Genomic DNA, 17,699 nt, shown 5'->3' with positions numbered 1-17,699 from the left:
GTCCGTCATTTCTCGGCCACATCTTACAATAAGCCCTTGAACAATACGTCCGTTGTGATATTTTAGTGTGGTGCATGGGCGGGACGGCCACCGCATCTTCCCCCCGCGATACGCGTACTGCCTGCACATGTCAGCACGGATGCAGCAGCCACATTGCTGCGCCTCGCGTGACTTCACCGCCCAGCTCCACCACCAGCCTCCCCTGCACCAACCCAGCTAGCATGAGCTCCGTGAAGCATACATCCCCGCATTGAGATGGGCGCGCGCAAATGCAGCCATCGCTTGCGGTAGACCGCCATGACGTATTGGCCCATCTCGTCGCCCTCCGTCTTCGCGGCCACTAAACGTACGGATCCTGGGCGCACGAACACCTCGCACGATGGCGTCGAACACAAGCAATCGGACGGAGCGCATGGAGGGTCGAACCCTCAATCGCAGAATCAATCTGAACATGAGGCTTCTGCCGATAGTAAGAGTGGGGTAGAAGAGAAGAATGGCGCGCACTCGCCCCAAGAAGGCGCGTCGGGTCAAACAGTAGAGGACGAAATACATGGCACCATCATCGCGATCAGGGTCACGAGGAGTGGTCACATGTTTGCGACCCTCACCAGAACAACCCTCACAATCTGGCAGACAAAGGCATGTTCAATTGATAAGCTGGCGCTTCATGTGCTAATTCGTCACAGCCTACAGTTGTTCTAGCCTCTGTACTCCGTTCAGAGCAATCCGTTAGAACATACGGCCCCAACACAGACGTCCTACTCCGCCCCGACTCCCAAATCTTCGTCGTCCAGACCGCGCTCGGCTTCCTCATCACGTACTCGCTCGCGACAGACCATTCATCCCGCATATACCAAGCGCAATTCACCAACACACACGGAGGTCATGCGAGGAAGAGCAGTGCAATCACGGGCTTCAAGATCCAGCGCCAACATGATGTCAATGCAGGACCTGGAGAGGGCAATGGCCTGAAAGAGCTCAGTCTGCGGTTCCGGATGGTGATACGGGTGGATGCTGGAATAATTCGGGCTCTGGCTCTGGACGACGAGTTGATCGTGGCCACCGAGAAGCCGGCAGCCGTGCAATGTATTCGTTGGGCGCCGGACAACACTGGAAGCCAGACCAGCACCGAGCTCCTGACCAAGATGACATGGTTAGGGAGCAACGCATCAATGCGAGAAATGGTCCACGATCGACCTATGAACCTGTCGTGTTGGATCACAGGCAACGGTCGAGCCTATGCTGTTCAAAAGGCGGCTAAACGAGATGCCGCTGTCTCTAGTATCTTCCGTGGCTACGGTTTCCACACACCCAAGACTGATGCCGATTATGGTGTCAAAGCTGCTATCAATGCGAGATTCTCTTTGCTCGCTGTTGGCTGCGCCAGTGGCGAGATCCATGTATACACCGCACGCGACTATACCGGCAACATTCCACTATCGCATAAACTACGCCCAAACGTCACTTCGCCCGGCAAATTGACTGTATTGACATACTCGCCAGACGGATACTGTCTGTTCGCTGGCTATGAACACGGTTGGGCTATGTGGAGTGTATACGGAAAGCCCGGGGCCACCAGCTTCACTGCAGAAAGGACGCTTTCCAAGACCAACAACGAAGGGTGGCTTCTCAGCGTCAAAGAGGCCTTCTGGATTGGAGGTGGCGCGGAGCTCTTGATGCTGGGCGACAACGATAACCGTCTCTTTGTTTTGGAGATGGCTCGCAGTGCAGTCACTGGCTGCTTCTCTTCGGCAAATGTGTCACGATCTTTGATGCAGACCAGTACCGGATTCATGATTTACCGTGGTTACGATCTGCCAGATCTGACGACAATCTCCGCCGACGTCTCACTCTGGCACCATGTCCAAATTCCATCGGCTTACCTTGTCGACCAATGGCCGATTAGAAGTGCAGTCATTTCGAATGACGGTCGATATGTGGCAGTAGCAGGCAAGAGAGGGCTCGCCCACTACTCCGTTAACAGCGGACGGTGGAAAATGTTCGATGATCCTTTTATAGAAAACGAGTTCACTGTCCGAGGAGGTATGTGCTGGTTTCAGCATGTCTTGATCGCGGCTGTCGAGTGCCGCGAATCTCACGAGGTATGCATATCATGTCGCTCACCATTTCTTCATACTCACAGTTTCTTCCCTAGGTACGAGTATATTCACGCGAGGCGGCTCTTGACAATAGCCATGTCATGCATACGCAGAAGCTACCTGCGCCCATCGTACTGATAGCACCCTCCGGCGAAGATTCACTCCTGGTCTACACGTACGAGAATATATTGTACCACTACGTAATCAGTGTGTCCGACGCAAGTGTGAAGTTGGTGCAAGTGGGTCAAATCGCCCTGCATGGCATCATTCGGGCTCCTACACGAGTGCGAGCGCTTAGCTGGATATTACCGGAAGATCAAATACGTACGTCCTTTGAATCCTACGGCACTGTAACTGCTGACACGTCTTAGATAACGGTGATCCAACACAGGACGTGGCGGTCGCGACTATCCTGTTCCTCGTAGATGGTAAACTTGTGCTCCTGCAGCCAACGACTACCGAGAGTGGCGAACTCAAATACGAGATGCGCATCATCGCGCAGAACGTGGAGACGTACGCTCTTATGCGCGATCACCCTGCGTTCGCATTGGACCGACATGCCGATTCATTGCCGGCGAGCCCCTCTATGGGACTGACCATGGAGGGTGTACACGGCCACGATTTACGTGACTCATTGTGGTTCTTCGATGGAAACGACATGCGAGTTTGGATAGACATGCAAGACGTCCTTGCTTCCGCGTCACCAGAGATCGGCAGGGAACTGCCCACGCCTGTTCAAATCCCCGTCGACTTCTATCCTCTTTCGGCATTGATTAACAAAGCAATCATATTCGGGGTGGAGTCAGAGTTGATTCAACGCAGGGATACGAGCTTCGCGTTCTTGCGTTTCGGAACCAGGGTAAGTCTCTGCGCTCTGCTCCCGCGTCATTGGCGGTACACTGATCTCATGCTGACACACATGCTAGACACACCTCTTTCTCCCCGCATTGCTGCGGTGTCACCTGGCCCAGTTCAATCACCCTGCAGCCTTGCATCTTAGCCACCATTACCAGCATTTGCTATATTTCCCCCATGCTTTGGAGATCTTACTGCATGAAGTCTTGGACGAAGAAGTGGATACGCAGCCACCACCCGAACAGGCGCTATTGCCGAGCGTGCTATCATTCCTGAGCTCCTTTCCCCGATATCTCGACATTGTTGTGCAATGTACCCGCAAGACTGAGGTCCGTTCATGGCGGACATTGTTCTCGAACCTGCCTCCGCCGGAAGAACTATTCGAAGAATCGCTACAGAAAGGGAACCTCAAGACTGCAGGCGGCTATCTCCTTGTTCTTCACACTTTCGAAGAACTGCGACCGACAGGCGATCAAGTTGTGCGCTTACTTCAACGCGCCAAAGACGAACAGGATTGGGAGCTATGCAAAGAGCTCGCGCGATTTCTCATGGCTCTTGATGAATCTGGCGCAACACTCCGAAGTACGTTGGAGCTTGTTGAGCTGAAGACACCATCAGCGGAACCAGTCCATGGCCAGTCGCATTTTACGTTCGAAACCGCACGGCTAAATGTACCGCTGCAGGGACGAAACAATGGGCTCAGGGGATTGAACGGCACAGGTAGTAATTTTGGGGCCGATGGTACTGGTATGATGGCGCGCGAGAGTGGTGACATTAGCCCCGGTGGGAGCGACGTAAGTGCTGGTAGCGATACACGTCCGTCACAAGCACCCGGTGATTATTTCGGCCTCGGGCTGAACAACATGCGTCAGTAGTAGTAATAACCAGATTATCTCATGGATTGTATCATTGATGCAGCTATGTACATCTTTGCAAGGGGTCCGTGTATTCAACCCCACGATACTCACAACAATGATGTATGGCGTCGCATCACGAGACTCGCTGTAATGGTTCGGCCGACGTCGCTACCTAGGTACCGCTGAACACACATTGACCACCACTCGAACAATTGAACAGCCACCTGGTGATGTTAGGCGATCTGGGTACTCGGGGTGTTGTGTGCTATCGATGGTACCAAAATATGGGTCTGACTTTGCTCTCTCCAATGAGCAGCAATGCAGGGTCGTATCGACCCCACAGGGCTGCTTATCCAACCTCACGGTAGGAAGAGGAGTATACCTCGCGATTGGTGAGCTCGACCAGTCTGCCCTCTTCTACCGCGTCTTGTACGGGATCCCGAGGAATGGCGCACCCACGTAGCTGGTCGACTGGTAAGCGAACGTTTAGATTGCGGTGGTATTTGTGTTCTCCGTCTAACGTAGTATCGCCTGATGTCTCGTGTCGTGTGTAGCGGGAAGGTACGTAGCTGAGCCAAGGGTTCCATGGAACGAAGTGGCTTGGTAAAGACATCTACGTCCGCCGCTCGACCAAACTTTGTATTTAGATAAGATAGCAGGGTTGGCATGCGCTGGGAGGATGCGGTGGCATCTATCGGGCGGTGAGACGCGCTGGGCCTCTCCAGCATCTTCAGGTCTTGGTGGTCAGCTTTCGCACGTGCGAAGCAACGTCCAATGGAGGGCCTGGTCTCCTCGCGAGGCAATCGATTTGGGTGAAGTCCTTCACAAAGATAGTAGAAGGACTGAGAGGACACAGCCTCGGGATTCTGTTCACGGTGGCAACGCGTGCATTGCACCAAGCGCATTCCATCGAACATGGCGAACTGCTCCAAAGTTTTGACGGATCCCCGAAAGCCCTACTTCCTCGTGCTGCGTCTAAGACGGGTCCCGCGCTAAAGCGAGCACCAGTGCAATGGGTCGGCGTTCAGGCAACCAACTATGCCTCCTCCCCGGCGCGCAGGCCTCTCGTTCACTCGTCGCAACAAGCATTAAGGACTCAGCCACGACTGCCTTCACCGTATACTCATCCTAGCACCAGCACGTTGCTGCGCATACTCAACACACGCTTCATGACGCACAATTGCCTGCTTTCCGCTTCATCTGTTGCACAAAGCTTTGTATGGCTGGAATTGCGCCCTTTCTGGAAATATTCACGGGCGGCAAGGCACACTGTCACCAGCCGCGTATATATACTTCTGGCCCCATTGCTTTCAGCCTTACCCGATACCGATCGATCCTTCGTCTTCTGTTGCTCAGATTCCATCTAAATCGTTAACATCTGCCATAGGAATGACCCACACATTCCGATCACCGAATCGAACATCATCGCGCTTGCCAATTATCCTTGAGTACTATCGGGCTAGTCGACAACAATGACTGCCCCTCCAGCCGCACGACCGCTCTTCTCCGCCCATCACATGCCATTTGTCTATCCTTCACCACCCTCGACGATCGCATCGGACTCAAGCTTCTATGGAAATGTCATGTCGCCTCCGCAGCAACTCAATGGTGAGCGTGCCTTTTCGTATCGTTGAACGGACTTGATGCGCGTACCACATGCGGAAGGCGCTCTCGCTACGGCCGAGGTCCACTGCTTGCGCATGCTGCACCTACACGGTGTGTAACACGATCACCAACATCAGCAGAACCCCTGATCGCCATCCCCAGCTCGCTCAGCGGTGCCAGTCGCTGATATCCAGTAGAATTTATGCCGCCTCGGAAGTCGAGCTCTTCGCCAACGGCGAAGTCACCTGACAATGCGAGCTTTCGATGGATTACCGCCACCAACCCCAGAGAGTTCAAATCAAAGCGCAACATGCAAGCCGTGCGCCAAACCGCGATGGGAAGCTACCTACAGAACACAAAGAATCAGGCCAGCGACAAGGACGGGGCCAATAGCGAAGCCTCGGATCATTCGCGATCGAGCTTAGGTTCGCAAGTCACCACGAAACCGCGAACAATCAAAACACCAAAAGCTAAGGCGAAGAAGAGTGATGATAAGATACACCGGTTGTCGCAGTCTACGAGCAGCAGTCAGGAGGCTCCCCACCATGATGCTCAGGTAGCACGGACTAGGCCTCACCAATCGACCCTCACCCAGACACCCATTGTTGTTCCAATGATGGATGATCGCGTTTTTCCATTCGACAAACGTCCAGTGCCAGAATTGCACTGTCTCGGGAATGGGCTCGACCCTTTCATGACCATGTTCCAATCGAGAAACACTCGCGTGAAGGTCGAAAAATTGAAGGTCAAATGCTCCAGATATTTCGGCACGCAGGGTCTGGGAAAACACTGGATTCCTGAATGTCTTGACCACCCACACACCTTCCTCAGCACCCTCTACATGGCTTCCGCATACGATGATGTCATCCACAAGCGCGAAGTAGAGAGTTTGGAGACGGCAGCCCTGCGTCAGGATGTCATACATTTTGTGGGTGGAAATCTTACGAACACGGAGCAGAGTGTCGCAGACCACAACATCATTGCCGTCAGCCAACTTATACTGGGAGATGTCATAAGTCGGACCGACGTAGGTCTACGCTTCCATCAGAACGGAATTGCAACGATGATTAACCAACGCGGCGGGCTCCGAAACTTGGGTGTGAATGGTCAGCTAGCATCTGCAGTCTCATGGGCAAATCTTGCGACTGCAGTTTTACAAGAAACCCCACCCACTCCGATGTACGTCGACCACTGCGAGATGCAGGCGATAAAAACATATCCTTTGATCGCTACGATACCGGAATCGCCACTATACCATCCACACGGCAAATTCGTGACGATCGAGAGGTCGGCAAATTGTAATACCAATGCGCAGAAACTCCTGGAAGACGTTCGCACGATGATGGAAGACTTGCTTGATACCAATAGCTCGAGGCGTGCAGGTATCTCTAACAAGTCGCGAAGCGCTTACGACCGCATCATTGGATCTCGGTCTGTACAACAATCTCGCAGAACGACCATTTTAAATAAGATTGATTGGAAGTATGAAGCGATTCGTCTTGCAGCGATTGTACAGGCTCAGGCCATGTTTGACCAAGTACCTTTATCAGAGGCGCTCGACCGTGTGCAGGTACCGGAATTGCAACCGGCCATGTATGAGCTGAGCTCGTCCGCGGCCTCATTTTCCAATGACTCTATCTCCTCGACCTTTGAACTCCGGGACGTCAGTCCGGCTACCGACGTTTCCGAGAGTCCAATGTTTGGTTCAAACAGCGAAGGCTTTCCTTTTAACCATCGCTTATCAAACTCATCCACATTCTCACGACCCTTACTTTCGACATTGCAATCAAGCTCATCGGACGTCCCCCTTCAACAACAAGTTTTCACACGAACAGTCAGCGGAGACACCATGCTTCGCCAACTGCGAGAAGCCCTCGAAAAATCCGACATCACAGACTGCTGGTCCGATATGGCTGGAGTGCTGCTATGGATTGGTCTGGTCATGGGAGCTGCAAGCAACAAAAGCAAAGACAAGATCGTGCGAAGATACTTCTCTGCAACGACAATGCGGGCATGCATCATGCTGTGCTTTGAGCATCCTGAAGCAATCCATTCCACGATGCTCAGAATGACTGATCTTATTGCAGCCTTAGGCAGGAAATCTGCTGAGGGACAGATGATAAGGAACGACAGTTTCGTGTCAAGGAAGCGATCGAGAAATTGAAGAACTACCATGTGCACAACCCCAAGGAAACGACGTTGCGACAAGCTTTCTCCACAGTGGCGATGTCTTTCGGCGTCTCCGAATGCTCCACCTCGAATCGGTATCCGTGCTCATGTAGGGCTGTAGGGCTTAGGTCCAAGGCTGACAAGCCGCAGCCTTACTCTTCTACTATCTCGGAAACATTCGTGGGTATCTAGGCGTGACATCTACTTTCTTTGTACGGATGTATATACTTTCACATTTACTGTACGATATCATTGTAAGGCGTTTTCGGCGTTTTGTTGTTTACTTTAGTCGGGGAGGTGGCGACAGATATCTCTTTTCAGATACACTCTCATTAATTATCACTTATCACTTATCACTTATCACTTATCATTGATCACTGCAAGCGCACTGATGGCTTATACTTCTGTGACTTGATATATTCTGATATGCCTACTAACAAGACCTGGGGCCTGGCTCTCAAAGGTTCATGCCTTCATGCCTTCTTCCATCATAGGTGTGCCCTCACACCCAGCGACCGTGCCATAAGACAGCCGCTTAACCCTTGGTGACCTCCTTGATAGTACCATCCTTGTCGAGGTGAACGTTCAGCCTCTCGGGCTGGAAGTCCATGGTCTTCATGTCGCCTTCGTTGAGAACGCGGTGTTGCTGGGGGAGGTCGGTCTTTGCGAAAGTCTGAGGATAGCTTTGAGTTAGCCTTGTGACGCAGGCGGAGGGATAGGATAAGGGGACAAGTAATAGTAGGGGGCAACTCACCATCTCATCATGCTGGTCTCCAAGCTTCTTGCCCATAAGCTTGCTCATCCAGTCATCGTTGGAGTTTCCGTCCTTGGACTGCAGACCGGGGACTACGAGAGGCATGTTGTGCGGTGGTGTTCGGGTGGTATAGAGTCTGTGTAGATGTACGTGTTTGCTTGCGCGGAGTTTCGAGAGTGGTCTTATCGTGGAGATTGTTGTAGTGTTTGGATTGTTTTGTAGTGCTGGATAGTGGGGTAGAGGGGACGCAGTACTTATGCAAGTAGACCCTGGCTGGCACTTGCGTCAACTGGTGAACTAACTTGTTTGTTTGGGCTTTAGGGGTCACCAGGCAGCAAGATGGGCTATGGTGAGGGCTTGGAGGGGAGGGTGACGTCACCCGTGTCTAGCCGCGTAAGTGGGGTTGTTTGGGGTTGATAGAACGCGGGATTGGCATGTGTTAGACTGCGCTGGTTTCGGGGTGCGATATTCTACTCGTGGGGGATAGCGCAAGCCATTAGAGAAGCTTTTTGAACTTTCGCGCACGTAGACTCAGGCCGAACTTGACGTTAGTGGAACCCTTCTACTGGCAGCTCTCCAGGGCTAGATGTATGAAAAGTGCTGATCTCATGCATTTCCACAACGAAAGTGACGATACCATCTAGTAAAGCTCATGTATGATCGGAGAGTAGAGCAATGCTCTCAAAAGTAACAAAATGGCTAGCACGAGTTCATCGTGTCATAACATGGGTTGAAGAATGTGATTTCACCCTGCCTTGGTTTGTAGCAAGCGGGTACAGGATACGTAATCTACATTGCAAGATTCCTAGAGGCTCTTGAACGGTTAAAGTAATCCAAAGACTACACGTACTGACGACGAGTCTGGTCATCGCTTATTTGCCGTCGCGCATGTTGCGGAAGAAGTCCATGACACCGGTGAAGACGACCAGCAAGATACCGCCTCCAGGTCCCAATCTCAGGACCTTGGGTGTGAATCCCTTGTATAGTGCTGCGAAACCCTCCTCCTTCATGACCGTACCGAGAGCCGGCCATGCCCAGTTGTACTTGGGAATCGATCCTGCGACCTTAGGAGAGTTTTGAATACGCGACTTGACAACGTCCATGGGAGTGTTTAGGATGGTGCCGACAGTGCCACCGATAGCACCAGACATGAGGTCGTTGGTGATTTGGCTCTTCTTGGTGGTTGCTGCGGGCAGGAGAGCGCGGACCTGAAAGATGCAGCCAAAGTATCCAGCGTTCCACAGGATGTGCCTCCACATAGTCGACTCAAGACCCTGGTAAAGGGTGAGCGGCCCTTCCTGCTTGACGATCTTGGTGACGCAGTCCACCATGCCGTTGTACTTGTGGGCTTGCGCCCTGTCTTGTAACCGAATCTTGACGAGCTCGAAGGGTACGACGACGAAGGCTTCGGTGGCACCGGCGGTTGCGCCGGTGAGGATGGAGAGCGACTGGTTCATCTTAGCCTGACCGAACAGGTTGCGGTAGAAGGAACCCCATGAGTCATTGGCTGCGAACTTGGTGGCCCTGTGTCGCGTGAGATGATTTCCTTCTTTGTTGGTATGAAGAAGCAGGGAAGCGCGTACCTCTTGGGAGCTTCCATAAGGATAGGCGCGGTGATACCGCGGTACAATCTCGACGCACTGGCAGATGTCAACCCCTCTTGCTCATGATCGCAGGAGCGTCATAGCGTACCCCTCATTCTTGATGATCTTCCTGAAGCAGTCCATCATGCCATTGTAGCCCTCGTCACCGACCACCTTGCCAGAGGTCTGAAGTTGTCTGCGCATGTTTAGAGGCGGTCCAGAGGCGGTGTCATAGGCGGTCGCTTACATCCGGGTCTTGACGACGTCCAGCGGGTACCTTGAGATAGTGTTAGTGCTTGAGCCTCGACTGTGTGGGTGCAGGGTGGTACATACATGATCAGGATCTATTACAAGAGCTGCATTAGCACAGTTGATCTCACGCGAGCTCCATAGACAGTTGCGCACTCACTTCTGACACACCAGCCACGGCACCTGGACATTGTTAGCACTGATTGACATAGCTGAAGCTCAACTGGCACGCAGGAATGCCCTGTGCGATAATCGGAGAGAAGCGCGTATAGATTTCTTGCTTGGTGCGGAGCCGGATTTCTCTCGGGTAGCTGTCGCATCGGAGCTGAGCGGTGTTACGAGAATTGGAACTTACCAGCCGCGAACTGGTAGACAAAAGGCAATGGCTTCGCATCGGCAGCAGACATGTTGGCGGTTGTGGTGGGAGGTAATGAGGTGGCTGAGGGGAAGAGAAGAGAGATGGCCGCTGTTGGGTGAGCGATTCACGGTCGGCGCGCACAATCTGGGGAAAGAGTGCTAGAGCGTGGGATGAATGTCCAAACTCCGCTTAGGCGTGGTCCTAGCTTCCCGTCATCGGTTGACACCATTTCGATTGGCGCAAAAGCGACTATCTGACCCGTCCCTGCCTCTAGACATGTCTTGCTACTTTTGTGATACGCGGAGCTACCTGTGATACGTCAAGTCGTGTCAATTCCGTGACTGTATCTTTCAGGATGTCCGAGGACTATGACGGAAGCTTGCACATGTCGGTCGGCCTAGACCGGGATTGTCTACGATCCTCAATTTAATGTAGTCTCCAATCGAACAGCCTAAATTCAATCGTGTCTGCATGTCCCATAGATGTGAAGAGTGGTTCAGGCCAGCGCAGGTCCCCGCACTCGGAGCTGTGTCGCACATCGGCTCGCAGCAGCCGGCCCGAGCGCGTATCGCCACGAGCTCTCGCCTCGCCCAACGTGATTGGCCACTCACGACGCGTCTCTCGCGTTCGGTGCTCTGGAGACGCTGACGCTACCAACCATCTCCATGTCCACGCGACAGAGGTCCTTCTTTGACCAGAACCCGAAGCCAAAGGTACTTGGATAGCCCGCTGCCTTCACTGCCGCCGCCTACTCACCTCTCACCCTCGCAGCAGCAGTTCAAGGGCCAATGGAACCGCCCACGCAACTTCCCCCACCAAAACAGTAACCAGGCGGCGCCGCAGGCTCGGCAGGTAGTTACTGGCCCTCCCATCATGCCTTCGACCCAGACACGTACCAAGCTCAAAGCTTTCCAATTCATCGAGGGCGCGCCCACCGCGGAATCCCTCCGACAGCGCGAGGCGGAGAAGGAAAATCTACCGACCGCGCGCGGAAAGACACCAAAGCCCATGGGGACACCAAAAGCGAATCGTGTCGCGAAAGATGTGGGAACCACGAACAAGACTCCAAAGCTGCCCACCATTCTCGATTGTCCGCCGCCATCAACTCCCGCCACTACGAGGCTGCCGCTTGCGGATCTGGTAGGCAACGTCGACGATTCCTCGAGACACGCGCCGCAACCTGTCGCCTCGCCCGAAGAGACGCTGATATGGAGAGGCTCGCAAGCAGTCAACACGCCTTTGCCCCGGAAGAACAAGAAACGCGCTCGGAGCTCTTCGCCCGTCGGACCGTCGCAAGACGAACACAGACTGGACGGTGCGAGGCAAGACATCACAACACCCCAGGCCGATCCTGCCATGGAGCTGTGGTCACGGTACACGAACAACAAGGGAACACCAAGCGCCAACAAGAGCGTGGCATTTGCACATCTCATCAACGAATCGTCACCTAGGTCGATGGCTGCTGCTGGAAGTGTCAGTGGACTTCGGAGATGGGCAAGCTGTGGCGTAGAGTTCCCAGCATCGACCCGGAAGAAACGGAGAACCCACGGTGTGTTCCAGCCGGAGCAGGAAGCTACAGAGGACGTTTTCGCTGGCGCATCTAGTTCGAATGGAATGATGCTTGGACAGCCCGCGAAACCCAACATTGCGAGCATGGTCCAGCGCATGAGGGAATGCGTATCGAAGTCACAGCCACGCATATCGTCACAGATGCCCTCGAGCTCATCTCCGTTACCAGGGGCAGGCGATCGCCAGGACCAATCGTCGGGCTCTCCTCTCCAGCGGCGTGCACGCGACAATCTGGCAGAAACCTCCGAAACAATACGCCACGAGTCGGCACCTCTAGAAGATACCGTGGACATGGATGACGAGCTCGTTCGAGAAGACGATTACGTGGAAGCGGCACCGAAGCCACCGGCATCGCAGGGATCCTCAGATGATTTCGGAGATGACTTCGACGCCGACATGGTGGAAGCTTTGGACATATCGCCTCGACCTGTGCAACCTCCACCGCCCACCAAGTCCGCGCCACCCGCACGCTCCACGAGCTACGTTACCATACCCACCGAGCCCATCCATCCACCCGCACAACATCACTATGCAGACCCAGCACCAGAACAAGGCAGTGACGACGATGAGTTTGGCATGGATGACGAGGACGACTTCGCTGCGGATCTGGAACATGTAGCATCGCTGTACGATACGCGATCTGTAGAGTCTCCAATGGCAGATCAGAGCCAGACCGCAGAGGCCGAAGGCGTAGGAGCTACCGCAAGTGCAGTATCAGCACCTGTGATTAGTCTTTTGGACGATGATGACGACGATGACTTCGGAGAGGACATTGATGCTGACGAGTTCGCTGCCGCCGAAGTTGCAGCCACCCAAGTACCTGCCAATACTGTAAGTAGAGTGTGAACTTGCCCCTGATTAAAGAAGCCTACTAAATCTCGAAGAGTCAACAGGACAATAGAGCAATCCAGCGCTACCTTATCAAGCGAGTGGACGAAAGTTCATATACCACTGATCGCGGCTACCAGATGTCCGAAAAGGTAAGTCACTAACCCAAACGTCTTTTGCCTGCCCCAGCTTACACCGTGTAGGTTTTGCTCGTCGAGGAAGAGAAGACAAAGTTATTCAAGGCGATCACTCTACGTCAAGCTTGGTTCGATACCCCATGCACTACGGGATCGTTTGTGCATGTCATCGGTGACTTTACAAGTACTGGACAGTGTATCATTGATGATCACCACAACATGCTCATTCTTCATCCTGATCATCTCATCTCATCGACTGTTGTCGCTGACTCTTTTGGGTGTTTACGACGTGCGGTGCTGCAAGACCGTGTAAAGGCCACAAGCAAGGCGAACGCCCCAATGCTCTACGGCACACTGCTCCACGAGTTGTTCCAAAAAGCCATGAAAGCGAACGAATGGAGTTCTGTATTCTTATTGGACACCATCGAAACGCTCTTACCGAACCATCTCGAGACCATACTGGAGATCAATTCAACGTGCGAAGCCGTCAAGGAGCATCTGAGCAGCAAGCTGCCGGAGCTACAGGCATGGGCTAAGGTGTTCGTTCGCGCAGAACCTCAAGCTGATGCCGTCGTTCGAGAGCGAAACGGACGTCAGTCGACCATGAGCATTAACAAACTACTTGATGTGGAAGAGCACGTCTGGTCTCCAATGTATGGATTGAAAGGCAACATCGATGCTACTGTGCAAGTGACAATGCGCGATGATCTCGGGGAACGCACATTGACAGTGCCTTTCGAAGTCAAGACTGGCAAGAACTCTTCGAACGCTGCACACGTTGCTCAGACCGCTTTGTACAACCTATTGTTGTCGAATCGATATGGTACGTCCTCCAAGCCAGATTGCATCCCCCGCTAACTTTGCCAGACGTTGACATTGCTTACGGTATCTTGTATTACCTTGAGACTTCCGAAATCAGCCGTATTCCTGCGATTCGCAACGACATCATTCACATGATCATCAAGCGCAATGAGTTGGCCTGCTATGTTCGAGATCGCATCGAGTTGCCACCGATTCTGAAGGAAGACTTCAAGTGTCAAAAGTGTTACGCACAGGAACCTTGCTTCCTGTATCATAATCTCGTTGAGGATGGAAAAGGCGAGATGTTGAACCCGAAGGCGAAAGAAAGATATGACGAGCTCGTGAAGCCTCTCCAACCTTCCCATCAAGAGTTCATGAAGAAGTGGGACACGCTGTTGACCAAAGAAGAGACGGATATGATGAAGTTTCGACGAGAGTTGTGGACCATGTTGAGCACCGAACGGGAAAAGCTCGGTCGTTGTTTCTCGAACGTCATCTTGGAGCCTGGATCTGCCCATGAAGACAAGAACGGCCAAAAGATCAACCGCTACAACTACACGTTTATCAAACAGCAGCCGGCTCCAGGGTTTTCCTTCACCGAGTCTCAGCTCATCATCGGAGAGCCTGTTGTAGTTTCGGATGAGGAAGGCCATTTCGCGTTGGCTAACGGATACGTCACCAACGTGAGAAAGCGTCGTATAACTGTCGCTGTTGACAAACGTTTGCACAATTCTCGAACCAAGCTACCCGGTTTCCATTCACAAAACAACCAAACCTTTGCTGGTATCATGGAGGTTACCAAAGAAGGCGAGACTGTGGCGGAGTTTCAATCTGATGAGGAGCCCGTACTGTATCGTCTTGACAAAGACGAATTCAGCAATGGTATGGCTGCAGCACGCAACAATCTCATCCAGATCATGGACGACAGTGTATACAAGGCCCACGACCTTCGCGCGCTAATCGTAGACGGTCGAGCTCCTGCGTTCAAGCCCGTACCAGATGCGCTGTCATTGCCTCAGTCATCGCAAATGTCCATGAACTCTGATCAGCGCACTGCCGTTGCTAAGGTCATGTCTGCAAAAGATTATGCCCTCGTGTTGGGCATGCCTGGAACTGGAAAAACCACCACGATCGCGCACATCATTCGTACCCTAGTGGCGAAAGGCAAGAGTGTCCTACTTACTTCGTACACCCATACTGCCGTCGACAACATCCTTCTCAAGATTCGAGATGACAAGATCGGCATACTACGCTTGGGTGCTGCGAAGAAGATCCATCCTGAAGTTAGAGAATTTGCCACGCTTGCTGCGGAACCGAAAGATAGTCTCGAAGAGCTCGAAAGATCGTGGATGCAGCCGCCAGTCGTGGCTACAACGTGTCTGACCATCAATCATCCCTTGTTCAACCGCCGCGTCTTCGACTACTGCATTGTTGACGAAGCATCCCAAATCACTCTACCTGTATGCTTGGGGCCCATTCGTATGGCTCAGAAGTTCATCTTGGTGGGCGACCATTACCAGCTGCCCCCACTGGTCCAGAACAAGGAAGCCATGGAGGGCGGACTTGATGTGTCACTGTTTAAGCTCCTTTGCGAGGCTCATCCACAGGCCGTCGTTAGTTTGGAGCATCAGTATCGAATGTGTGCTGAAGTCATGCTGTTGTCAAACACTTTTATCTACTCAGGAAGGCTGAAGTGCGGTACGACTGCTGTCGCTTCCCGCAAGCTTACCCTCCCCCGGCCCGACGGTCTGACTGCTTACCACCATGGCTCGCATCAGTCAAGATCTAATGAGGTAGAGCCTTGCGTTGGCCCTAATACCGCACGTTGTTGGATATCTCGTTCCTTGTCGCCGGATCAACCTGTTGTGTTCGTCAACACCGATCTCATTTCATCAACCCTAGAAGCGCAATCTGGGTCGCGCATCACCAACACCCTGGAGGCACGGCTTGTCACACAGCTCACGGTGTCTCTTCTCAGCCTAGGTGTCCCTGCGGGAGAGATTGGCATCATAGCATTCTATCGTTCACAGCTCGCCCTGCTGCGACAAAGTCTGGCTTCTGCACACACCCAAACTCAATCCTCTGAACTCGCTGCCCCCGTCATCAACGGCCAAGGCTGTGCGGGTGTGGAACTACATACAGCAGACAAGTTTCAAGGCCGCGACAAGGAAGTCGTTATCGTGTCTTGTGTACGGAGCAACGAGAACGGCACAGTTGGTGATCTTCTAAAAGATCGTAGGCGCGTCAATGTTGCGCTCACACGCGCGCGATCGAAACTTGTGATCGTCGGTAGTGAGAAGACCTTGTCAAGCAACGAGCTCTTGCGTGATATGGTCGCCCTCTGCCGAGAGAAAGACTGGGTACTTGATCTCCAACCCGATATGGTCGAATCGCATAGTTTCGACGAAAGCATCACACAAACAAGCAAGACACCTGTGAGACAGTCGACCTCTTCCTTGTTCGCCAACAAGATGGCGAAGAGCCCTAGCCTGACGCCCAGCCCGTCGAAGAAGCGCAAGGCACTTGGCGATCTCACAGCGAAACCTGGTAAAGTGAACGCTAGGAGTCCAAAGAGAAGAATTGGCAGTAAAAGCACGAGTGGAAGTCCTGAAGAGAAGAGGATACCCGGCAAAGTCATCACAGCAGGAAAGAGGGGCGTGCTGGATGGCAGACCGATTTTGAGGGATATTTACAATGGTGCCATCTAAAGGACAGGTATTTGAAAAGGGTTGACAGGGGCGTTCACGGATAAAGGCCATCATGTTCAGTTAGGTGGGTGGTTTCTCCAACGTTGGTTTGACAGGGTGTAGGATAACAAACTACGGACTTTATGTAGGATAGTAGCATTATTACATATCAGCGCAGCCCAGGGAAGCATGGATTGTGCGAAGGATGTGCACGCTACCAACGCAGCAACAAATCACGGTTTCGAGGTGTCAACTTTTAGTGTGCGTACACAAACATCCTGGCAGTCCATCTGTCCAGTCACAATAAAGTACCTTGTCTCTCGCGGAACCTTGCGTCCCAACATGTCAGATCCTGTCGCTATCGACTCGCAACCCCAGCGTAGCCGGCGTACCATGAGCTCGCCAACTCTTGTTCGCTTTGTGTTAACACTATGAGAGATTCTGGGAAGCGGTATTCCGCTCGATCCGTACCTACCAACTCCACCAGAACGTGACGAATCGCGACCCGAACTAAGAGTTTTGAGGTTTCCCGACAGCCTCGCAGAGCGCGACGCATTGCTACCCGCGATTGGACCTTCTATCTCTCGATAGCCGAAATAGCATGAACGAGTAACGAGCCAAAGATTGGATCTCTAGAGAGAACGAGATCATGTACCCACAATGGAGTCGCAGCAAGAGTCTCGAACTTCATCACTCGCAAACTTATGGTATTTGAGCAACATGTCACCGTATGCGACACCTGTTAGATGTCACTTCATGTTGCGTCTCTCAAAGCATGCACCACTTTATCGACTGACGCGCAGGTTCCTTCAGTCGTACAATAGCTACAGGGATGGACCGCTGGCGCAAGGTGAGATCTGGCTTTCTTTCCAGCCAAGTGCGCATCCAATGGTTCGTTGATATAGCTTTCATGCACACCCAATGAGGCAAATGGACAACCTTTCCTTGCCGAGACGCCCAAATTGGCCATTGCGACGATATGCCGGGGTTCAACGATTGGTGGGGATGACGCTCGGATGGTAGCACAGCGCCGCTGGCTTGCATCACAAATTGCTCACCGTCGAATGAAATGTCTCTCCTCCACATACCGAAGGTACGGCTGAGGGGGCCACTTCAGCTACATGTCGGCTGATCAAGCCGTTCGGATG

The 17,699-nt window shown here is 52.8% G+C and overlaps 4 protein-coding genes across 4 annotated transcripts; 2 read left to right on the top strand and 2 right to left on the bottom strand.

Moving 5' to 3' along the window:
* Positions 1 to 297: 297 nt before the first annotated feature.
* On the top strand, positions 298 to 3,829 carry J4E86_011508 (uncharacterized protein; the record flags this gene model as incomplete). The annotated part of the gene is made up of 5 exons (XM_051451999.1): positions 298 to 573; positions 687 to 2,102; positions 2,156 to 2,423; positions 2,471 to 2,958; positions 3,026 to 3,829. The coding sequence occupies 5 exons, from the start codon at positions 298 to 300 to the stop codon at positions 3,827 to 3,829; spliced, it is 3,252 nt and encodes a 1,083-aa protein (XP_051296795.1).
* A 4,291-nt stretch (positions 3,830 to 8,120) lies between these two features.
* On the bottom strand, positions 8,121 to 8,444 carry J4E86_011507 (uncharacterized protein; the record flags this gene model as incomplete). Its single annotated transcript, XM_051451998.1, has 2 exons — positions 8,121 to 8,258; positions 8,340 to 8,444. The coding sequence occupies 2 exons, from the start codon at positions 8,442 to 8,444 to the stop codon at positions 8,121 to 8,123; spliced, it is 243 nt and encodes an 80-aa protein (XP_051296794.1).
* Positions 8,445 to 9,211: 767 nt separating this feature from the next.
* J4E86_011506 (uncharacterized protein) lies at positions 9,212 to 10,578 on the bottom strand (the record flags this gene model as incomplete). The annotated part of the gene is made up of 7 exons (XM_051451997.1): positions 9,212 to 9,863; positions 9,923 to 9,979; positions 10,032 to 10,118; positions 10,170 to 10,199; positions 10,256 to 10,266; positions 10,332 to 10,354; positions 10,527 to 10,578. The coding sequence occupies 7 exons, from the start codon at positions 10,576 to 10,578 to the stop codon at positions 9,212 to 9,214; spliced, it is 912 nt and encodes a 303-aa protein (XP_051296793.1).
* Positions 10,579 to 11,194: 616 nt separating this feature from the next.
* J4E86_011505 (uncharacterized protein) lies at positions 11,195 to 16,572 on the top strand (the record flags this gene model as incomplete). The annotated part of the gene is made up of 5 exons (XM_051451996.1): positions 11,195 to 11,242; positions 11,301 to 12,929; positions 12,983 to 13,078; positions 13,130 to 13,886; positions 13,931 to 16,572. The coding sequence occupies 5 exons, from the start codon at positions 11,195 to 11,197 to the stop codon at positions 16,570 to 16,572; spliced, it is 5,172 nt and encodes a 1,723-aa protein (XP_051296792.1).
* Between the last annotated feature and the right edge of the window lie 1,127 nt (positions 16,573 to 17,699).

This window comes from Alternaria arbusti (genome assembly GCF_024043155.1).
Source record: "Alternaria arbusti strain BMP 1465 chromosome Unknown scaffold_36, whole genome shotgun sequence".
NCBI classification, from domain to species: Eukaryota; Fungi; Ascomycota; class Dothideomycetes; order Pleosporales; family Pleosporaceae; genus Alternaria; species Alternaria arbusti.
Note: the sequence above shows the minus strand (reverse complement) of the source record. Positions and strands in the feature narration are given on the sequence as shown.